At 42.8% G+C, this 23,058-nt stretch overlaps 3 protein-coding genes across 5 annotated transcripts in view; 2 read left to right on the top strand and 1 right to left on the bottom strand.

Annotated features, from left to right (window-relative positions):
• The first annotated feature begins 260 nt into the window (after positions 1-260).
• LOC124217544 (glutamate receptor-like) lies at positions 261-3,635 on the top strand. Its single transcript, XM_046623335.2, has 2 exons — positions 261-1,895; positions 2,394-3,635. Exons 1-2 carry the CDS (start codon positions 791-793, stop codon positions 3,185-3,187), a joined length of 1,899 nt encoding a protein of 632 aa, XP_046479291.1. The 5' UTR covers positions 261-790; the 3' UTR covers positions 3,188-3,635.
• Ir8a (Ionotropic receptor 8a) lies at positions 3,621-22,446 on the bottom strand. Its single transcript, XM_069135097.1, has 19 exons — positions 22,255-22,446; positions 21,037-21,151; positions 17,912-18,064; positions 16,982-17,185; positions 16,750-16,916; positions 15,878-16,279; positions 15,535-15,702; positions 15,251-15,448; positions 14,945-15,166; positions 14,009-14,108; positions 13,579-13,756; positions 13,290-13,473; positions 12,821-12,942; positions 12,265-12,412; positions 11,177-11,346; positions 10,886-11,007; positions 10,554-10,805; positions 7,176-7,267; positions 3,621-7,012 (listed from the first exon to the last, which is right to left on the bottom strand). The coding sequence occupies exons 1-19, from the start codon at positions 22,429-22,431 to the stop codon at positions 4,544-4,546; spliced, it is 5,643 nt and encodes a 1,880-aa protein (XP_068991198.1). The 5' UTR covers positions 22,432-22,446; the 3' UTR covers positions 3,621-4,543.
• The window catches only part of LOC124217578 (pro-epidermal growth factor), a 44,972-nt gene continuing 44,348 nt past the window's right edge, over positions 22,435-23,058 (top strand). The window contains exon 1 of one of the 3 annotated variants that reach the window (XM_069133074.1): positions 22,435-22,673. In XM_069133074.1, coding sequence (XP_068989175.1) covers positions 22,472-22,673 — 202 coding nt within the window. In that variant the 5' untranslated portion in view covers positions 22,435-22,471. Of the gene's footprint in view, positions 22,954-23,058 lie in introns of all 3 variants that reach the window. The other 2 variants (XM_069133073.1, XM_046623421.2) reach the window with 2 other exon arrangements.

The following is a 23,058-nucleotide window of genomic DNA, read 5'->3' as shown; positions in this document are numbered from 1 at the left end:
GCTGTTTCGTGAGTGATGCTTGTTTTCGCCCGTTTCGTTCTATCCAAGTCCGACAGTGTTTGATCGGTGTTTGAACAGAATGACACCTGATTTTACATGGAGATACGAGTAACGGTCAAAACAATGCGCCTGTTTGCGCTTGGCTTACTAAACCATTGTTTTCTTCCATCGCTTCTTGCACACTAGATTTTACAATGTATACAACAACATGGCACGCTATGATAAGTAGGCACACAGTTGACTAATGAGAGTTTGTTTCACACAAGAAACAGGAAAACGAGACCAGCTTGGTGAAAAGTCAATACTCGGTGGCACTCGCGTTGAGATTACAATAATTTTTACTACATCCAAGGAATGAAAGGAAGTTCGCTTCGTTTAAAAGGCGGTAGTATTTTTCCCGTGACTCGTGTGCTTCGATAATAAAGTGAAACACTTCTCCGTACATCTCAGAAAACGTAAACTTTGAACCACCCTATGATCGTGTACCTGCAACGGTCAAACACCTTGAGTCGTGCTTTGGAACGGTGTCAATTTAGGTGTTTGCTCGCCTTCCCGTGACCCTGATTACCAAGTTAATTGATCAAATACGAATCCCGTAATTCACCGCCAAGTCAAACCTGTCGAATGTTATTTATCTTGCAACAGAACCTGCAAGCTCGTGATTTGTAACTAATCTTATAGCACCGGTTTTCGTCAAAGTAAGCCCACAGTCGACTCGTGCAGCCGAATCGTAAGTAGTGCAACGGCCTTAATCGCGGCTGAATAAAAAAGAGCAATAAATTTAAATGAAATGACGACGTTAGTCAGTAAGAAGAAAAAACTGATCCTCGTCATTATTATTCTGAATATTATGTCGGAGATTGAGGCGTCTCTGTCAGCCGAGGACAGCGGGGACATAAGATTGGAAAAGCTGTTGACCGAATTTATGACCGACTTGAAAAAGTTTACCTTGGATCGAATTGCTAGCGACCACGTGACGGTTTTGGGGAAGAACAGTATCTGTATACAAGCAACGAAAGTTGTTCTGGAAGATTACACACCGTGTTTTATCGGTACCAACCCAGAGGCCGTCATCCCTTATTCTTATTCCGGTACAGACAGCGTCATATTATTCTTCGTCGACGGGTTAAGCGATACGGCGTTGAAATCGTCCATTGGTCAGATATCGGCAGTCCTGTCCCGCAGGGTGCTGTTGATATCGGTCTATAACACAACGTATGAAACGGTATACAACGCGGTGTTGAATGCCGAACGAAGCAAGCTGTGGAACATGCTCTTCGTACGCTTGGATAACGCCGGAGAGATGAAAATTTATAAAAATGTCGTAGGACCGAACTGCTCACCTCAGGTTGTACCGCTGAATGCATGGACGCGAGGAATTGGTTTCTTGAAAAACAGCTCGGTTTTCGAAGAAGAAAACGTAATCATAAACGGACTCGGTTGTCCCATGTTCGTTAGTACAATGAATCTGATGCCGACGATGAAATTGCGTCATGGTGTGAACGACACTTCGCTTATAGTGGGTGGAATCGAAGGGCACTTGATCCGAAGCATTGCCGAGCAGATGAATTTCACACCAATCGTTAAGAAGCCGTCGGCCCCCGAGAAATTCTTGGTACTTCCCAACGGGACGTTTATCGGCGTTATTGCGGATGTCGCCGAAGAGAAGGTGCATCTTGGAATCGGACAGATACGGCCTACCTTGCGGAGGGCGATGCTCGTCGATTTCACGGTGCCCTACAACCACGAATGCATCGTATGGACCGTTCCAGCGAGGGCGAACTACGACCCCAACATTCTGAGAGCGGTGTTTTCCCCCGCCGTTTCGATCCTGGCTATTCTTTCGGTTCTACTTTCAGGAGGCCTGAGTTACGTTACCTGGAAATTGAAAGCAGGTAAGAGCGTGTATGGTATTTTGAAATTGAAACAACACTAGCCAAGTAACACTGGTCTGCAAAAAAAATAATTTAATACAGCATTTATTAAAAAAAGGTTTAGACATTAAGATCGTCAGAAAATCTATCTACTAATATAATTCTAGTTATTTGATAGTTTTCTTTCTTTTTGTATCATCGATTGAAGTTTCACGACGAATCGACCAACAAAACTGTACAAGAATTTCTTCTGACCATTTTCCGTTGTATCGTCTTTTTTCTTCTTTCTATCAGTTCGAACTGGTTTCGTATGTACAAATACTATTTGAACAGATTAACGTAGTGTTAATGCAAAAACAAAACACATCAAAATCCTGAACCTATAATATATACGTGACAGCAAAAAATGGAAAGCATGTATAGATTCGGTACATTTGAACCTTCGTATCTCTACAATATATACTTTTTTTTTTAAGCAACAGGATTTAGTTACAGACCTGTGTAATTACTGCTTTTCAGAAAACTGCCGCAGTCCTGATTTCGACCTCTTCGACGTGATCTCGGTGTCCCTGACCCACGCTATACCCCGTCCCCCGGCCAGTCTGCTTGGTAAATTGTTCTTCCTGTTGTACCTGAACTATTCCCGAGTGTTGTCAACGGCGTACTCGGCATCCCTGGCCTCCATCCTGGCGACGAGGATACCGATGCCGACGATCGTCGACGAGAAGGGGATCCTCGACGCGGGTCTTCGCACCTCGGGGACGGCGACAAGTCGCGATATGTTGGCGGATCAAATTACCCCGGAAAGCGACAGGGCCGAGCTGCTGAATCGATACGAAGTTATCACGAGGGCTAGCGAAGCTTTGGCCCGGATATCAAGAGGCGAGGACCTCGCGTACCTCCGACACTTGTCCACCATCAATTTCATCACGGCGAGGTACGTAAGGGCTGGTAAATTCCCGACGTTTCACCCTCTACGGGACCAGTGCGTCATCTCGTACAATTCGGTGATCGTCACGCCGAAGGGATCCTTCCTCACCGACGAGATGAACAAGATCATAAGGCGGATAACCCAGTCGGGGATCTACGAGTACTGGACGAACATCGACAACACGGTTGACAAAATCGTTAAAAGACCCTATTCTCACAGTAGTTACACCTTGACTCAACTGCAGTCGATATTCGTACTCTATTTGTTTTGTCTCGTTCCCGCTTTCCTTGCTTTTATCACCGAGCTGATAATCTCCGAGATAAATATTAACAAATGCCGCAGCTTAACAGCTTCTGCGGTACGACGACGTAAGGATAGATAAAATCAATAAAAACAACGTCAGACGAGAGCTGAGGTATTGATGAAAATTACGGTAACGTTGTCTATTCTTCATAACTATGGCGACATTATATTGTTACAAATCGTACGTAACGTACCGTAAATATTTTTGCCGATATCACGTGAATGATTTGGCACGGAAAGCTTGTTTTCCCACCTTTCTATGGGGTGGTAAATTATAATGAGATCGCAATTTTTGAAGAATCATTGATTCGTACCTTGCAACAGTTGCGCAACTTGTATTGTTGAGCGACAAATGACATGGGCGAGCGCACGAGCCGATTTCAGCGAAAGTTTCGAACACGAATTAGTTGAGCGTAACAGTCACCGTAGTTTCACAAGCCGTTTGTTAAAAATAAAGAAAATACGATAAGAATGAAAAAACAGTTTGGGTGGAGGAAGAAATACCTCTCAAGCGTTGAACCACGTATTTCATTCGGTGTGTTACAGAATTGAGTGAAAATCTATTGCACATAATTCACCTCGTAACTACAAGATTTGAGTAATGCAAACCTTATACATATAGTTTTAGGCATCTGCTTACAGCTGCATTAATAATCGTTGAGATTCAAAATATTCTGATGAATTTTCGGTCGTAGCTTTGAAAAAATTAAAGCACATAATTGTTGTAAATGCGAATGATGTTCGAAAAGAGGCTTCTGTGTTTGGATTGTTGAACATTTTTCGTCGACATTTGAGTTGTTTTTTCGTGTACTTTAATTAAACGAAATTCTTTCCATTTGTAACTATTTACGTTTAAGCCAATTGCGGTAATTATCTGGTATGCCAATTCGTCACTATTTCGTATATATTCTACAAAGTTGTGGGAAAATATACTTGATTACAAACCGAATAACAATTATATCGATAATGTAACATCTTACAAACTAAATAACAATGGTGCATGATCGGGCTTGAACAATTAATTCCCTTCACTTCTTATCTGTATGGGTAAATAATATGTTAAGCACATGAAATTTTCTTGAGTAAATCGAAACTCGACTATTTCATCCAAGTTTTTTCAAAACGATATTTATGCTCCATACGTGCGAAGCTCGCAAAATTTTATTACATTCATTTATTCAATAAATTGAAAAATAATTTGCAATTTTATTGCTGTAGCCTGCAGCGATATTCGTAACAAGCATAGGCACGTTGATTAAATTTTCACGACGATCTCTCACGTTAAATCGATCCTCAAATAAAATCACCACTTATATGGGAGAGAATTGCGTTACGTTGGACAAGAAAAAAAAAAATTAAAACAAAGTACAAATACACTCAGCGTGAATCACATTTTATAATATAACAAGTTCATCGTCGCAATAATGTGCAATTTTTAACCGGATGCGACAACCTCGTCGAATTCCGCCTCGTGTTCGGAAGTGGTCAACATATAGCGAGGCAAAGTCATGCCCAGGGCTTTGTCGAAGACGGGTTTAGTCTCCTCGTCAATGTCGTACGGGACGGTCTTCTGCTCCTCGTTTTCCTGCACCTCGCTCGGATCCTCAAAGACCTCTCCCCTGGGATCGCTCTGCTGTTCCTCGTTTTCCGTGGCCGAAGAAGCGGCGTCGTCGAGGTATAAGTACTTGACGGGACGGGTTTTCCTGGTATTCCTCTTCTTCGGGGCAAGCGGCGAACCGTTGCTGCTCGACTTGATCACGCGATACTCTTCGGGTAGACTGACGGAAGCTGCGGCGGGTGCGGGGTCGAGCTGGTACTCCTTGACTTCGTGATAGGCGACCCGGTCCTTGGCGGGTTCCTGTTCAGCGACGAAGATGCACTCCTCCTTCTGCATACCGTCGTCATCGACGCACTGGTAGCAGGTGAGTTTGTCACGAATCACCTTCTTGCACTTGGACCTGTCCTCCTGTTGGAAGTCGCTGAGCACCTTGGCTATCTCCTTCTTCTTCTCCTTTGTGCTAAAGAACTGAACGTCGACGTTGACGGGGTTCTGAACACCAGCCTCGCCGCTTGATTCGGCGACTTCCTTGCTCTGCGTCTCGCCGCTTGTCACGTGCGGCTTGTTGTCCGAAGCATCGCCGTAGCTCCCGCGGTCATCGCCGTACGACGAGGACCCGGAGGACCCGTAGTCCTGGCTCTTCTGCTCCGCCGGATCCGGCGATCCGAAGGACTTGGCGCTGCTGAACGAGAAGACTTTGTCGTTCGGCTGGTAAGTGTACGAGCACTGTTCGAAGTCGCCGCCGGTTTTCGGGTCCTTGCACACCGTGCACGTCATCGAGTCTTTCTCGACCTTCCTACAACCATCGGTCTCCTTTATCTCCTCCGCTATTTTCTCAGACTCGGACTTGACATGCTCGACCGACGGTCCGTCTCCCGCTACCTTGTACTCAGGGACGTAATCGTAGCTCTGCTTCTTCTCGTAATACTTCTCGGGCTCTTCGCCACCCTGGTACTCTCGGTGCTCCGATTTCTGCTGGGCACTGGGCTGGTAGTAGTCTGCACTGGGTCCTTGGTACCCCGTATAATCGCCGCCCGAATAACCAGCGGTATCGCTGGAGTAGGAAGCTGGCGTCTCGGTGTTCGAGGCCTTCTGCGGTGAGGATTTATGCTCCTGGCCTCCAGGGTACCCGAAGGACTTCTGCCTGCTAAACTGGTAGACCTTGTCGCTGGGGTGGTTGGCGTAGGCGCACTGCTCGTAGCTGCCACTGGTCTTCGGGTCCTTGCATACGGTGCAGACCATCGAGCCCTTGACGATCTTCTTGCAGCTACCGTCGGTCATGTCCTCGGAGCCGGACTCGAGTTTCTCGTTCTCCTCGGATACGAGGGCGTCGCTCCTGTGTTTCGGTACACGTTCTCTGATCGCCGCTGACTGCTCCTCGATGTACTTGTCCATTTCCGGATGCGAGCCGTCGTAGGAGGACTCGACCTTCGGCTGGTGAGTCCTCTTCGTAGACTTGCTTGGTACCCTGGACTCGTCGGCTTGCTTCTCCTCGTCGTGGGGCCGACCAAACGAGCTGGACTTGCTGTAGGCGTAGGCCTTGTCATCGGGCTGGTTGGTGTACGAGCACTGTTCGTACTTGCCGTTGGTCTCGGGGTCCTTGCAGACCATGCACACCATCGAGTCCTTGACAACCTTGCTGCAGTGCTCGCTCTTCTTCTTGTACTCGGTGGGAACCTCCTCGGATGACGCGGGGACAAAGTACTCCTCGGCGAAACGGTACTCCGGAACCTTCTCCCCGGACTTCTTCCCCCCAACAACCTCAGTCTTCTCCTTCCGGGCGTTGGATCGCCGGTACCTCAGCTGACTGGGAGGCGACTGGTAACGATTCACGGTAAAGCTGGCCTGGGGCTCGGATGTGTACGAGCACTGTTCGTAAGTCGCTCCGTTCTTCGGGTCCTTGCACTTGTAGCAAGTCATCGCGTCTCTGCGGTACCGCTTCTTCGTCACCTTGTTGTTCGGCACCTTGTTCTTCGTTTCCTGGCAGTAAGGCGCTCCGGACTTCATGATTATCGACTTGTATATCTCAGGGTCGGAGTCCGTCAATGTGTAGAAGGCGGAAACGGCCTTCTTGAAGTCCAAGTTCTTCTTGTCCGGCGCTTCGTTGGTGCTCGCGGTGAAGTAAGCTTCCACCGGATCTTCGTACGCTTCCTTCGAGGCTTTCTTCGTCGGTTCGTGGAACCCACCACCACCCTCCTGCCGCTTGTAGGGACTCGAGTAATCCTCGAAGAACCATGGCTTCCGGTTCGGCTCTTCAGCTCCGTCGAAATTGAACACGTTGTAACGCTCGTAATGGTAATTAGCGTTGGCCAGTGACATCAAACCCGCGAGGAACACCAACATCTGCTGAAATTTTTACAGTCAACGATTCACGCGCAGTTTCAAGGAATGTTTCGATCAGTGGAATGGAATTATAGTTTTTATTGTTGTACCGAACGGTGTTGCTTGAAAAACAAAAAGAGGCGTTTGTCGTGCATGCGATATTTGAAAACGCGGTGTCGCTTCTTACCTTGCGTAGAAGTCCCATCTTGACCGATGGGGAATGGTTCGTCGTCTGAGACACACGAATGATTATCTTTACCTCTATAGTAAACTTGTTTGCTGATCCATATCACTTCTCACCAAATGGCTAGCCTGCTCCGTTCAATGGCTTTATATTGACTCAACGAAACGGAGACGGGTTAATTCCCCCACCTGGGAGTGTCCGCAACACTGGCAAAAGTATGACTTGGCTACCTCTCGGGTAAAAGACACCGCATAGCCAGCATCTCAGCCATGAAGAATTAGAATTGCGGTGCAATCGGGGGCCTGTTACCTAAACAAATCCGTTTTATATAATTTCATCCTGCAGCGTCGAAGCCGCCGATGATACCGCAGTTGCACTACGAGCAACGATTCCCACACATATACATACCCGTACAACTTTCTACGTCAAACAATTAATACTTATACTTGTTAATCTAATTTTTTAACACTCTTCGTTTTTTTCCCCTTTTAAATCCGCGGCTACGATTTTCCGCGTCTTCCGAATTCTTCATCGCGATCGAGCCGTTGGAAATTTCGCGATTGTGATTCGTGTCCGCAATAATAATTTCGTTAGCAATATCGCTAATCACTCTCCCCGCTGACTGTTGGAGAAGGAGACGACGACAGCTCTCCGGTAATTATTGCAAGGAGTAATTCTCACGGGTTGTATTTTACGTTTATCCTTCGTCGATAGATATAGCGATTATAAACTATTCGCACGGTGTGAAACGAGGTTCTTGATCCAGCTGCACCACAATCGGCTTCGATGCGAGGAAAAACTCTCGGTCGATCGTAACCGCGTTGTTACGTATTACGTAGGTGATTCGAGGCTTTTGTTGAATTTTAACGCTGCAGCAATAACGTTATAGTAGGGTACACCCAGCATTGTCGATGCATAATTAGGCTTTCATTATTCGTTTGATTTCCGCAATGTCAAAATAACGCTCATTTTCTCCCATAGAGCGTGAAAAAAATTAAACACATTTTACTTGCCAATACATTTTCCGTACCCTATTTCAATTACGTAGATTGATTTACGACTTGCCAATGTCGTTTTTATTATTTTTATACAAATTTACGATTACGCAACGAAACTACCAACATAAATAATCCCCAGGAGAAGGCTCGTTTAAATTTTGAAAACCAGACCGTCTTCCATCCGCAGGTTCAGGCAAATCCGAGACCACGTTTATTTTATCTATGTCATTCGGTCAGCGATGCGATTTTAATTATTTACTGTGCATTACACATCGGGATCTGGGAGTGAGATTTCTGGAGTGAAACGGCTAACAACGATAGCCGGTGACAAATAATGTATTAAAAATAGTTGTATATTCAACACGGGACCAAGGCGGTGAGATTTTTTATCTTTCACTTCTGCGGGTTGTATTTCATCATAGAGATCGAGAACTCTTTCGTTTAAATTTCCGCAGCTGGTCGGTTCAGTCACTCTTTCGATAAGTTTGCGCGTACATATTTCATCGGAGGTGGCTGCTATCCATAAGAAAAGCGAAACACGAATGCAAGGTGAAAGCGTCAAGAGAGCATTGGCCTTTTAACTAACACCCATCCACCGAATTGTCTCACGCAAATGCTAAATAAGCGAAGAGAAAAAACCACCAAAAACAAAAACAAATTCGATTGAAGAATTTGACGTTATACTCAAACAACGCCAAAGTGTCAATCAGTCAAACGTAACTGCATTAGGTATGCACCTTGAGCTGAAATCAAGGTGCGAACCTCGTATTGAAAATTATTTGCAATTTCACGCTAATATTGAACGATTCCGGTTCCCTTCAATGATATTTACGTGACTTAGAGTCATTTCCTGATAAATTTTGATGGTTTCGTTTGATGTTTAATAATCTTACGATGATTCATACGAACCAAAATAGCCCAACAGCGATTCGTATAAATTTCGAAACACTTTTGAATGCAAATATCACGCAACTAGTTTCTCACAAACAATGCACCGCCCATCGATTGTATACATAGTTTGTATATACGCATTACGATCGTTACCTCGTTTCTAATTTTTTTATTCCGTACTTCTTATCACTGTAATTTGTTTTCTTGTTCCCTCCTCCTTTTCTTCTTCGTCTTCTTCTTCTTCTGCTTCTTTTAAAAAGTAAAGCTACGGGTGGATGGATCGATGATTGGGTATAATCTTATAGCCGAAGAAAACTGTGAGATTTTAGCAACCGCAAGCTGCTGGAAAGATTCTTTTCGCAGTCCAGCGGGTGTGAAAAAACAACAAAAAACAGAAGAGCAGGAATAAAATGAAAAAGAAACGCTCTTCAAATTTAATTTCCACTTACCGGAATTAAACTTCTACTGGCCAACTAATGTGATCCTTAATTGGCAGTTTTGCACAATGCTTCGATCTCGCGAATTTCAAATTTATTGTCTCGATCGTTCGATCGGCAGTTGTAAAGTCAATCGGTAAGCTGCAGTAAATGAACAATCCTGTCACGACTGACTTGGACAAATGTATTCACACCGATTACATTAGTCATCTTATTTGTACGCATATCGTGTACAATATTATACGACACATTGTGCACTCGTTTATGTACACTCGGCTTCAAAACATTACACGTTCAATCACTTAGAACTAATTATTATGACATAGTTCAATCATATGTTATTTATTATACTTGTACGAGATTCTCTATTAAGATCGATTTTCCAATATTGAGACGATACTTTTTCATGTCCAAAGAAACAAAAATAATGTCGAATGGAAAATTTTCTTTGAAATCGTTCGCGAGCTTAACACAAATTTACGATAATCGTGTTTCTCTAGAATTTAGGAAAGATATTCATGTCCTTCCGACAAGTGAACGGTAAAAAATTTACGGCTATTGCTATCAACGAACAATCATTCGACGCGTGATAAAAATTCGGTGACGTAATCGGAAAACCAAAGTGAAAGGGTAATTAAATCTACGCTCAACTTTGACGCGATTATAATAGTTAGTGGGTATTTAAAATGAAAACCCCGTCCAACCAAATTGACTTAAAGTATCTGCTGACTAAAAACATAGCCACGGCTGTGTCTCTTTTTTAGCCAGAAATCTCTTGTGCAGGTCGGCACGACAGAAGGTAAAATTGGTCCGCTGATTGATTCGAGAGACCGCGGAGAACGACGAAGAACCGAACCAGTAAAAAAAGTGCCGAATGCGGATCCGGTCAATTAGGTATCAACCAAGGAGTACGCACTGCAATTTGTCGAGAGTCGAACCGAGTCTAGATGCAAAAGCTTTTTGCGTCGAGAAGGCAATATTAAAGAAAAAGAATTACGGCAAAGAGAAAAAATGAAAATTATAAACCTGGCGACAGGTTGTACCTACTTGGCATTATTCCTTGAACGCAAAATGTCTGGGGTAAACGGAAATGTGGGAAACCCGGGGCTGAATGTTTTTCATCGGCCTGTCGACGAGGGAAACAACAGGCGCCGGTTTCATCTGGAGGATCGGTATTTTTCGTGACTTAATCACCGCCGGCGGCTGCTCTTTTCGCGAAACTTTTCGCTTACGGTAGAAAATCACCTCACCGGCTAGAGTGATCATCGCCAAGGCCAAGCCGAATAGAGTAGCTATGAAAACTCCGCCTGAAACGGAACGAGCAAACGGGTAAATGAAAATTAATAGGCTCAGAAAGAGTGGAACTTTATTATCGTCGAATACTCACCCAAACTCTCTAACGTTATTCCCTCGCTGTCGTCGGAATTCGGACAGGATTCTCGGAGAGACTGATTCCAATATTTCGATGACAACGTCTCGAAGTATCTGTCTTTTTGTAGGTCTAGTATTCTGAAATATTCTCATACGGTTCGAATTATTTTCGGTAGAATTATGGATTTTCAAAGAAAGCGAGCCTTTCGATCATTGCCAAAAGCCACGTTGAAGCCAGGACGAGTTAACATGTTTAGAAAAGAAATTTAAAGGGTAAAAAAGTAATTCGTATTTTTGTTCTTCTCACCTTTTGCTAATCTCTTCCTGAAGATGACTTCCCTGCTGAACAGCTATCGCGTATGGCTGCTCGGCAAAAACTTCCCCAACTTCGGTCAAGTTGCAGTTTTTCGTAACCTCGTATTTAATCTCACCCGAATCGTGGATGAAAGCAAATTCCGCATTTTCACTGTCGATTACCTGCAGATCGTAAGCAATTTCAATTATTTAATTCATTGAACCGCGGGTAATTTGAATACACACGCACAGCAGGAAGAGGAATGATTCGCTAGTTTAGAAAAATAAACAAAAATTTGATTACACGATGCAAGATTTTGTTCACTAATCGTGGAGGCAACGGAGCTTAAGGATGTACTGGGTATACATACTCAAGCAAGATTGAGTCTCATTGACAATATTAAATACTTTATGATAAGATTGAAGTCGCAAAAAAAAATTTGATGTAATAAGGACGATAAGAAAATGGAATTCAAATAATAATTATGCCCAAGAGTTGACGATTTGAAATTTGGAAAAATGGTAGAAAAATCGAAAGTATAGGATACGTTTTCATAAAAATGTTGTACATTACAATTAAAAAGTTTCAAAAAAATCAACGAATTCATTTCACATGACAGAAAAACACGTTCCCTAAAAATTTTTCATACAATGTTTTGCTTAAACCATTTATTGATAACTTTTGGGCATTATTATTATTGAAATTTAATTTTCTTATCGCCTTTGACGTGTTCGATTTTTTTCCGATCCGTATCTTATCACAAAGTATTCGATATTGTCGACGAGATTCACTTTCGCTTGAGAATCTATAACCAGTACATCCTTAAGGATCGTGAAATATTTCTTTAAACTCGACCCGAGAAAAACGGATTGCTATTGTGATATAGATACACAGAGAAATCGCGCAGAAATCGTTTATGGCCAACAAAGACGAAGATAAAACATTCGCCAGAGAAACTCAGTAATAATTCATATGATTCTGCAGAGTTGTTTTACGTAGATATGCATAGACTGACGTTCTCTATTATGCGGTAACCCGAATATTGACGATAACTCAACAACTATACACAAGCCAATTATTACGAGGAGTGAATAATTCACCTTCTGAAATCCGGCACGAGCGCTTTCGACTGGGCCAGCCTGTGTGATGGCCTGTAATATATGGCCGTATTGTTCCTTTATCGGGTAATCCCATACTCTGTATTCCACCTGTTCGCTGGTACTGTTTAGCGTTATCTCCTTCCATACTCTTGAACATAACAGGCAGCAATTACCCCTCGAGTTGTATCGGGTACGTACACACACCGTTAATTATTATTCACTGTTACAACGAACGAATAGAATACACGGTGAATTCCACACTCAGACCTAAGTGTATCAGGGAATTACTTTCACCGGTAATAAATTCCTCGTTCGTTGTTAAGTCAGAACTTTTTATACCCTATGCGACGTGTCACGGACTTGATCGTGCGGTAATTCGCAGCTTTATCAATTATATCCACCTATTGTAAAACGAACCGGAGAAAAAAAAACTGGAAGAAAATTTAATTCACCCCGGCGTTTCGAGCTATTCTATCAATCATCAATTATGGCTCTATAGAAGTTATCTCCGTGCGGTGCATAATTTTCCATAATATTACAGGTATATTATGCTTACGTGTACAATTTGTCCTCGGCGTTTTTCATGTTTATGAAGTACTGATGAACGTGCGAATTTGCAAGCACAGTGTAATTTATACGGGACTGTCGAGCCAGCTGCTCCAACGACTGCACCGGGGACTAACGATAAGCAGAGAAAAATTATGCCAAAACTGCGGTCAATTTAATATTCATCACGCTGCCGCAATTTCATCTTACATCACCGCAACCCGCATTGCGGTACCGTATTGCGGGTTGCATTGTCGATCGACATGGCGCGATTGCAGTTCCGAATTAACGATCTTCGGTGTGAAATTAATTGCGTAAATGTTTTTTTTTACAGAAAAAGATCGGTTTTATATTTTTTTAGAATTCTGGTCCGCTTGAACGGTCCGGGGAAAAATCAGCGCGTACAGTACAAAAATTTACACGGTCAAATAGAAAAAAGGAGAAAACGATTTTAGAATTTCGCATTATGCTGCCTGTACCTGCATTCTTTCGACGGTCAAAAAGGCGGCCAAATTCGCTGTGAATGTAGCGAGCATGAGAACGACGAATAGCCAATAAGCGGCGACCAAAGTTCTACCAGAAAGAGCTTTCGGAGCTTCGCCTCCGCCTTGAGGTGTGAATGACGTTAAGGCGAACCAGAAGCTCTCCTTCAGGGTGAATTCCCTGAGGAACGAATAGCGAATGGCTTATTATTTACTCCAACTTTTCAAGTTTTCACCCGAGGCGCATTTATGGTAATCGTTTATTCTGTACATTTCGCAAGCTCACCTGCACGGATAAGGGTAGAGATTTTTATTATTGCGCGCGCTGTAAGGCGAGTACTTGTCCAGCAGCCAAATCATTATCCCGGTCACAGTCAAAGCCCCGACGATGCTGAGCCAAACCTCGAGTCTTAATACGGTCATGAATTTGAACAACGAGGTCTTCCTCACTGGTTTCCGAATAGCTGCAAGTGAGAATTTGTGATTTACTGTTTAGCGTGAAATTTTTATTTCAGAAACTTTCATGCACTGATGTGATGGAAAAGGAAAATTTTCGTCGGCGAGATTCCACAATTTACAGCCTGACTTCGCATGCAGCATGGAATAAATGCAAGTCAATATCAGTTACGACTGATCATCAAACTTTGATGAAATTCATAAACGTTGATCGATTCTTGTGACATTAAACTTGAGTAACATGCAGATTATGTACTTGCCGATTAGGATTCCCGACTGTTCGTAATAAGGCGCTACGAAATCTATTACTTCCTCCCTTTCCGACGTCATCGTGAGCGGCGCTACAGCGATGTCGATTTCCTGTCACGGAATGATAATGCGGAATTAAATATGGATTCATTTTAACTCGCTTCACTTGAACGCAAGACTTACAATGGCTTACAACGAAACTTGGAAAACGATTGATGTAAAAATTAAACCAATCGACGAAATTTCTTCACAATTCACGGAGAAAATGATATTCTGTAAACGAATTTTATTCCATAAAACCCCCGCCGTAAGCACGTCGTTATGTAGTTACTTGTGCGGCTAAATTGAATCCCATGCCAATTGCCAAGATAATGCTGTACATCCTAATTTGTGGCTCACAGTCTGCGGCTTATGGTCCAAACGAATTTATCTACTTAAACTTCAACGTCCTACTGCAATCAGCCGGTATTCACTGCTCCAGTTTCTCCAAACTGCTCTTCTCTTACGATCCGTTTTTCCCCAAATTCTCTCTAAACTATTTTATCGAGATTCACAGAGAGAGAAAGAGATAGATAGATAGGTGTTTATTACATCCATAGCGATGTTGCACATAAGTACGTAATTACAGGAATTAACATGCGATACAGCAAGAGCAGAAACATAAAAGCAAGTAAAACAGAGAGAAGAGAATAACTTAAAATAGGTCAAATCAAACAAAAAACAAAATTAAAGAGGATAAATTAAAGTAGATTACAATTGAGAGTAGAACGGTAGGTTAAGACAAGGGGTGAGATGAAATAGAATTAAAGTAAAGTTAAAGTTAGAGATAAAAGGTAGAGTAAAATTAAGAGAAAAACGAAACGTGAGAAATGGAAGTGAGAAAACTGGCTACCAAAGCAATGATAGGGATGGGACGAAAAAAAGCGCCATCACTAAAATCAACTCACCCCGCGAAGCAAATCTCCGACTATCCCTGTCCATTTGCCGTTCTGTAATCTCTCCCCGAAACCTCCGCTCGACGGTATCACCAATTCGTAATCAAAGTCCATCGTCTCCGCGAGTTTCTTCATCAAATCGATGCAGTATCCTTCCCACACCTCCTTGCCTTCATCGTCCAAGACCGGCTGCTGGGTTTCCACGTTCTTTTTCACATAAGACCAAGGTATCATCTGCAATAACGACAAATCGTGAACATAATCGTCACAGTTATCTTCATCCCGGAGGTGAAATATTCAGAAACAATTATATATCACCTGCGCAGTACCGATGCGAAAAAATCTCCTCGCAGGTGTGATTTCCATTCCCTTATCAGTCGTTATTTTGTGCTGCCTGTTCCATTCGCCGACCTTCTGCAGGCGACCCTGAGTCAGTGTTTTCAGCTCGATCTCCGCCCGATAAGTTATCAAATTCCGATCGGGCAGGTATTCGAAGGTGTGATTGGTGCTTAGTTTCTATTAGGACAGAAATGAATCCGACGTTTGTGTTTACGGTGTAATAAATATGCGGATTCAATAACGCGAAAGGAAGATTTTACTACCGTTAATAAATTCTTCTTGAAGGCTTCGACGGTCGTGTTATCCGTCGAGACGTCTTCCTTATTCTTGCAATTAATTACCTTCGGCTCAACTGTGACCCCCGATTTTTGAACCTCGCTCATCACGCTGACCAACAAACCGATCAAGCGTTTAAAGTACCGCGGAAATGTCTGGAATTGGGAACGACGATTTCACAACGGTAGGAAAGGAAATAAAATAAAACAAGCAGCGACAAGAAAAAGAAGACGAAGAAGCAGTAGAAGTAGTGAGAAAATAGAATGTAGAAGAGAAGTATAAAGTTGCTCCCAGTCTCATTCACCAGGCTTTGATTATATCATTACGTACGGATAAAAGTGCAGTGCGTTTGTTCTCCCGCCATATTTCTTTTTTCTTTCTTTTTTTCTTCCTTTCTTTCTTTCTTTCTTTTGCGTAGGTACAGTGAACTGTTTCGACAAAGAAGATGAGGGATCGGTGGGACGGGTATATATTACAGGCAGGCACTCCGATACTCGCGGAGAGGTAGGTTTCGGTCTCGGTCAGTGATTTCCCACTTGCCTGAAAGTCATTCGGGCAGGTGCATGGTGACTCTCCGATCAATCTACAGCAGACCTCGTTCTTCATTGTCAGGATATTGATGGAAACGTTCAATTCCAAATCGCCGGCGATGTATCGGAAATCTTGGTAATTGTAGTCGGTGAATACAAGGTTCCAAGTACCGTCTCTTCTCACCAATCCGCCATCGATTGCCTGTACATCGCAACAACACAGCTTTGTCGAGAACTATAAAACGCCTCTTAGACAGGCTTCGCGATAAATCTCAAATCTCATCACGAAAGACTTAAGGAGTTACATGGGTTTGGAAATTTCGAAACATCTGTTTAAAATTTTTTTTTGTTTTCTTTTATCCTTTGTTAACTACAAGCTATACTCACCTACTAACAGAAAATATTTGGTTTTTTGATTTCAGATGAATATTTTATGAAATATAGTTCAAATATTGTTTTTTTCATACGCCTTAAGTTTGAATCAAATAATTTTTTCATTATGCTTAAAAAGTTAAAGAAAATGCTTTTTTTTAAATCTTTGAAACCCGTATGTAACCCTTTAAAGCTCTTCGGAGAATCCTCACCACGGATTAGGAAACCTATCAAATCTCGACGTTCCGTGTCGACGTGCACCGAATTTTCTTCATCTCGTACAAACTGTGGAGAACTTACCGCCTTGAACAACGTCTCCATGTTCGCGGACGTCGCGTAGATGACGTAGTAGGTAGGAGAGGGTCGCATGGCTCTGACCTTCATCGTCGAGGCTTCGTTAAGCTCGTCCAAAACTACGACTCGAATGATGGAGTACCCGATGAGGTAGTAAAGGGTCTGGTTCAGTTCTGCAAGAAAAGAGTAGAAAATGAGCGGCAATTCAAAAAACACGTTACAATTAAACAACGCACACCTTTTTCAGTTTCGAATATCAGCGCAGCGTCGGTCGCGTTTTTCGCCACCAGGAGGTCGTCCATCGCCTGGACGAAGGGCGTCAGGACAGCGTCTCCTCGCACGTAAGCTACCGCCGAATCCGCGGCTATTTCGCGAATCCTGTTCCAACCGGTCCAAGTCATGTCCAGGATCAAACTGACGCCTCGGTAAAGGACGGCGCAGGCTATTAATTATTCATCGAATTCAATGGCTTTTAGGATTCAATGGCGAGTCTATAATACAGGTCGATAAAAAAAAAGAAAATCCATGTTCTATACATCAAATAATAACCAAAACCTTCATTTATTACTTATAAAGTTTGTTTTTGTTTTTTTTATCGTTGATCAATAAGTCTTGAAGTTTTTTGTTGATAGCTAATACGGATGCCTATTCGGCAGAAAAAGGTGAACGTTTTCACCAAGATGTGATTGACTTCAACGATATCAGGGGGAGCATGGTGGGAGATTACGTTTCGGGTTTTACACGAGAAAGTTCATACGAAAATAGAAGAATTATGAAAAATATCAACTGTTAAACTTTGTTTATAAATTCTTTTACATTTGTAGTTTATTATTAATTGTTGTCGTTGAATAAAAGTGATTTAAATGCGAAACTGAAGTTTGATTAATTCTTATTTGCAATAAATATTTGAGAAAATAGGTAATTTTTGTAAAAATCCGAAATATCAGTCTGTTTTCTACAAAAAACGAAAACTTTATTTGATAATACTATTTTTTTTTTTATTCATTAGTTGCGGGGAAGAAATCAAAATTCGACATCTAGGAGCCGGACTCCGGCTTGCCGATTTCACCCCATTCCTCGTACTAAAATGCTTCTTCTCTAATAATACGGCTACGGATGTGAAATCGTGCAGGCGGTAATGAGGTGGGAAGAAAGCGTTAAAACCGACCTGTGTCGTAGCTCTCATCTTCGTACACCCTGTCGACCTCGACGGTTGAAACGTCGACCTTAATAATACCCTTGCCAAAGTCTCGCTCAGCGGACGAGACGGCGTCGTTAACGAAACCGTTGATGGACGAGTCTGCTTCCTCCATCGCGATCACTGGAGCAAGTAATACTCGGTTACGAATGTATAGATATAGTTTGAGAGGGGTATGCAGATCAAAGGATCGGGACCAGGCATCGACATTGAACCTGCGGCGAAGAGTTTCTTCAAACAAAACCCGTCGAGTCTTCGTCTTCGAGTTCGCCTTTAATTACCGACAAATTTACCGTTCAATACACGTACGTAACAATTGAGGTAATTACACGACGTGTAACATCAATTTTTGCAACGCGGTGAAAACGGTTTTAGCATACAATGAGGAGAAAATTATCAATAAGGAGGAAATTATCAATAAATACGTGAATGCCGGCTGTTACGGAAATCCAAGCGACGAGAAGATTTACTCGAACGTTCGTAACGCCGAATTAGCGAGTATTCGTCAGTGAGATATTGAATAGCGCATTCATTATTATTTATCTCTTATAAATCTGTCAAGAGTTTCTCCATGCGGAACTATAATATTATACCTACGATATGGTACTCTGGGGTGGTTCATTTTTTAAACTTTTTTTTTAGGTGCTACTCGATAAATTTATGACAAATACTAAAGAGAAACTTGTCGAGGACATGAAAATAAATAAAAAAAATATTACGATAATTGTTAGCGACCTCTAAATACTTTCCTAACTCCTCCAGGTTTTACGGCAATCTTTTTTTCAGTATTTGTAGCAAATTTTTCGATTGGCAGCTAAAGCGTATAAAAAGAAAAAGTTAAAAAATGAACCACCCTAACGATACTCACTTATTTTTACGACAGTTTGAGTGTTACCGATCGTCGAGAGTAGGGCGATTAGGAAAAGCACGATCCTTTCCATCACAATTTGTTTGGGATGAAGGAGTGAAAAAAAGTAAAAACCGATCGAAGGATGTTCCGTGGAAGTCGGTCGTCTCGGCGAGAGTATGTTCGTCGTGAGAAGGACACCGTGGTTTCCCCGCGTGTCGCGGATCCTCCTGACGCCTGCGCGAGCCGGCTGGATCCTTGAATAATAGATCACCTCAGCCTTAGGTAAATCATATCCTCTTGAAGAAATTTGATTGAACGTTCTTTGTGACCGCCTTTCCTAATTCTCGAGTTACCTTCCCTGCGTCTTTTCTTTGTACATACGTTTCTTTCCCGCATTGTTACACGTATCTATCCACATCGATTTACATGGAATATATTAGGAAGATTCGAACTCTCGATAACAAGAAAATTTTCACGTGTGGATAATCGCTTAAAAGATTAAAGCCGACACAATGACCCTCATGGAAAAAAAAACCCAAATTGGGTGTAAATTCGTACCCCTAACTTTTTTCTTATTGGAAATTAGCATTATCTGTGAATTGGGGGTACGAATTTACACCCAAGTGGGTTTTTTTTTACGTGAGGGGAGACTACGAATATTCGGTGATTATAACAAGTTGTGGAAAAAATCTTGTATTCTTGTTATGTTTTTTCATTGTTTTCGTCAAATTCATGATTTTTTTATTACCCACTATTTTTTCATGGAAACCTCGCTCGGTTTTGAATTACCATCAAAGGATCCAAAGCTTATTTATTACACCCGTAAGCAGACGTTTACTTTATTTAGAAACATCTAGATACGGCCTTAAATTGCGTTGCAGTCTAAATCGTAAAATGATCGTTACAACTCGTGTGCATACGATGATATATCACCATAATTACACAGGCGATATCAATCGTGATGGAATACAGTAAAATAGACACATGTATTTACGTACGTACAATATTAAACACGTTTTACAATCACGAAGAAAAAATAAAATAAATATTCTATTTGCGAGGTAAATTCGAATATTTGCAAAGTTGCAGCGAGTCGACTTGTTTGACTTGTTTGACTTTTTTATAAATTATATTGTTACTTAGCACGAAGCGAAAGGACAATTTTTAAGCATCGGACGAAAAAATGTAGTCCCATGAATATTTTTGAGAATTTGGGATTACCGGTTAATCGACGACGAGCGTAAGACCGTATATATTATAAATAATGCACGCGAGGCTATAACAACTCGAGGATCGCAGTCTGTGCGACGGTATTCTCATTCTCATTCTAGGGCAGATTATAGACGATAACGTGCGGCTTGCTAATGGCGCGGGCGCCCATTATACAGCGGGCTTTATAACAACAATAGCAAATATGTTCGATATTGATTATCAGACTGGACACATCACAGGTTTCGATTTTCTCTTCGGTTAAACCTTAATGTCATACTATGCACTGGATATTACCTGCCGACATCGGCTCGCTAATTTCCCCCAAAGCACCGCGCGTACGAGAGATTTTGCAATTTTCGTACAAGTTCACAAACCCAATGCATGCACGGTAACATTTTTTTTTTCAAGACGCTACTCGAAAAATTTGTAACAAATATTGGAATAAAAATTGTCGTAAAACATGGAGGAAGTAGGAAAATATTCAGAGGTATAAAAATAAATGAAAAATATTTAAATAATTGGTAGCGACCTCTAAATATTTTCTTACTTCCTCCGGGTTTTACGATCATTTATTTTTTTTCAGTAATTGTGACAAATTTTTCTAGCGGCATCATAAAAAAAATAATTCAAAAATGCATCACCCTGACGTACAGGATTGTAATTTACGATCGATTGATCGCAAGATATGCCGCGACTTGCAGCGTATAGCTGAGATTATTCCCAGGCCGATAATATGGCGCGATTGGTTCGTTACTTTTACGCTTATCATCATTATTGTTATTTGTTGTTATGGTTAAAAAGCGAGATCCGAGGTTGATTAATTTCCATGCTTGAGAAAACAGTGAGTCGGTGATGCGCGGTCAAGAAACAAGTAAGCCACAGGCATCGAGATTGCACTGCAGATGTTCCGAGTCCGGGAGCAGGTGAGGCGAAATGCTTCAATAACTTCATCTCTGTTGCAGTATAAATTTATAGATCCTAGTATTTCGAAACTGTGTATTAAAAGAAGATCGTCGAATCGTGGTCTACGTACCGCATGGTTCGTCTTCTTCATCCCCTGCGCATGCATCTCTAAGATTCTCCGTTCTGTGAAACTCGCGACATCTCCGTGCGGATCCGGAAGTTGACGTCAGTGGGCAAATGATATCCTGCGGAATACGAAATGACTAACCAAAAGACGCTTGCGACTCGCTGATGACTCTCGCTCCGCGTCGACACGAGGAAAATGACATACCTACGTGTCAAGGGTCGCATTAGATGCGATTAGATCGTCACTGGCTTAATTGAAAAATTCACGCCACGAAAGTAGAACAATTACCATACATACGCGTTAATGGCGCATCGCGCGTATATATGCACGGGTACGAATAACTCGTGTGGACACACGTAATATCCACACGTACAACGTCTGTACGACTAGGTACGACGTGGCTCTAAAAAACACGTCGTTGCGTCAGACGAACAATTGCGCCAATCTTACGTGAAGCGAAATTTCCAACAAAATTACACGTCGTTACGTTTCAGCGCTCGAGGATCGACGATTCGAATTGCTAATTGCACGAGCAGGCACGGGATCTCGTCCGTTGTTTTCGAATCTTCCAATCGAACGCCGTCGTCGTTTGTTTTGCACCTTCGTACCGACCGATTTATCCCGGTACGCCTCCACTCCACCAGTTCCGGGGAGTAGTCAAAGGTCGCGCCACGTTGACCAGGTGGAGGTGAGCCGCGACGATAAGGTAGATAACATTATCGGGGCGCTCGAATCGAAGGATTCGACGATGAAAAATTGGGATATCCGAAGCTGGTTTCAGGGCCAGGGACGACGAGGCTACGATTTTACGTAGCCGGAATAAAAAATGAGTTTTGTTAAGGCGCGTTCACGCTCAAACGCACCGAATTCTTCCTCCCCCTCCCCCCCGCCCTCGGGCACATCCGCCGCCGCTCTCGTTGGGTTTTACCGTTCGGGCGTGGGTACGTGTGTAATGTACCTATTTCATTACCGGTTAAACCACGCCTCGTCTGGTAATATCATTAGCGTTGCGTTGTCCGGTTTCATTGATAAATAACTGTAAACCGTCTAGGAAATAGAGAAGCGGAAAGTTGTTTCTCGATTTACAGGGTGAAAAGGGCGTCTTTCGGTATACCCTGCGCGAAATAGTCGCGACTCGAGCAACGCGTCGCGGAATCTTCGATGATAAAAAAGAAATAAAAGAAAAAATAAAGAAAGAGTAAGAAAAAGAAAAAAAATTACCGGATGATCGGATAGGTGGCCGGCCGGGTGTTGGGCAGGAAGGTGTGACGAATAAAGATGCGGTAAAATCGAATCGGTCGGTCGGCGGTGTTCGGGCGGTCGGTGTAGCCGGAGAGCAGTCTCGTGATTTTCCGTCAGAGTTCGGGCGTTTCCGTCGATGGCCTGAAAGCCATTCATTCGAGTCAACGAGGCTCGAGCAATCGAGGCAAATCGGCAGATGTGGCCAGTTGGTTCAGTGGCGTGTGCCCGAATAGATGATTGTTACAAACCGCGATCCCGATACTCGGTAAACACGGTAAACACGGTAAACACGGTAAACAACAACAATACAACGACCGTGTACCTGAACGATGTGAACCGTGATGTACGATCGCTGAGGAGGACGACGACGACGAGAAGAAGAAGAAAGTGGCTCGGGAGTACGTAATATAATAAGCTCGAAATACTGAGAGACACGGCGACGTTAACGAAGTAAATAGTATAACAGGAGGAGTCGGTCTCTGACCGAACTAGTGAAGTGCAACACTTTGGAAAACTCTCTCTCTCTCTCTCTCTCTCTTGGTACGGTAAACAAACGTGGAAATAATAAACAGATACCGCGAGACCGTGGTTATAACAGTGACTTGCTCTCCGCTCACCGTGTGCAACGCGCTCACATGTCGTCGTCAAAGGTGCGATGCGGCGAATCCTGAGTTTGAGGTAAAAGGTGCGGGTTAAATGGTAATGGCGCTTGTCCCACAAACAAGAACGACCCTCCTCCTCGCATCGGATCAACATATTATTCGGCGTTAGTTTATCCGCGAG

The sequence above is a fragment of the Neodiprion pinetum genome, chromosome 1 (assembly GCF_021155775.2).
Source record: "Neodiprion pinetum isolate iyNeoPine1 chromosome 1, iyNeoPine1.2, whole genome shotgun sequence".
In the NCBI taxonomy this organism is placed as follows: Eukaryota; Metazoa; Arthropoda; class Insecta; order Hymenoptera; family Diprionidae; genus Neodiprion; species Neodiprion pinetum.
The sequence above is the reverse complement of the archived record's forward strand: the minus strand, read 5'-3'. Positions and strand labels throughout refer to the sequence as shown.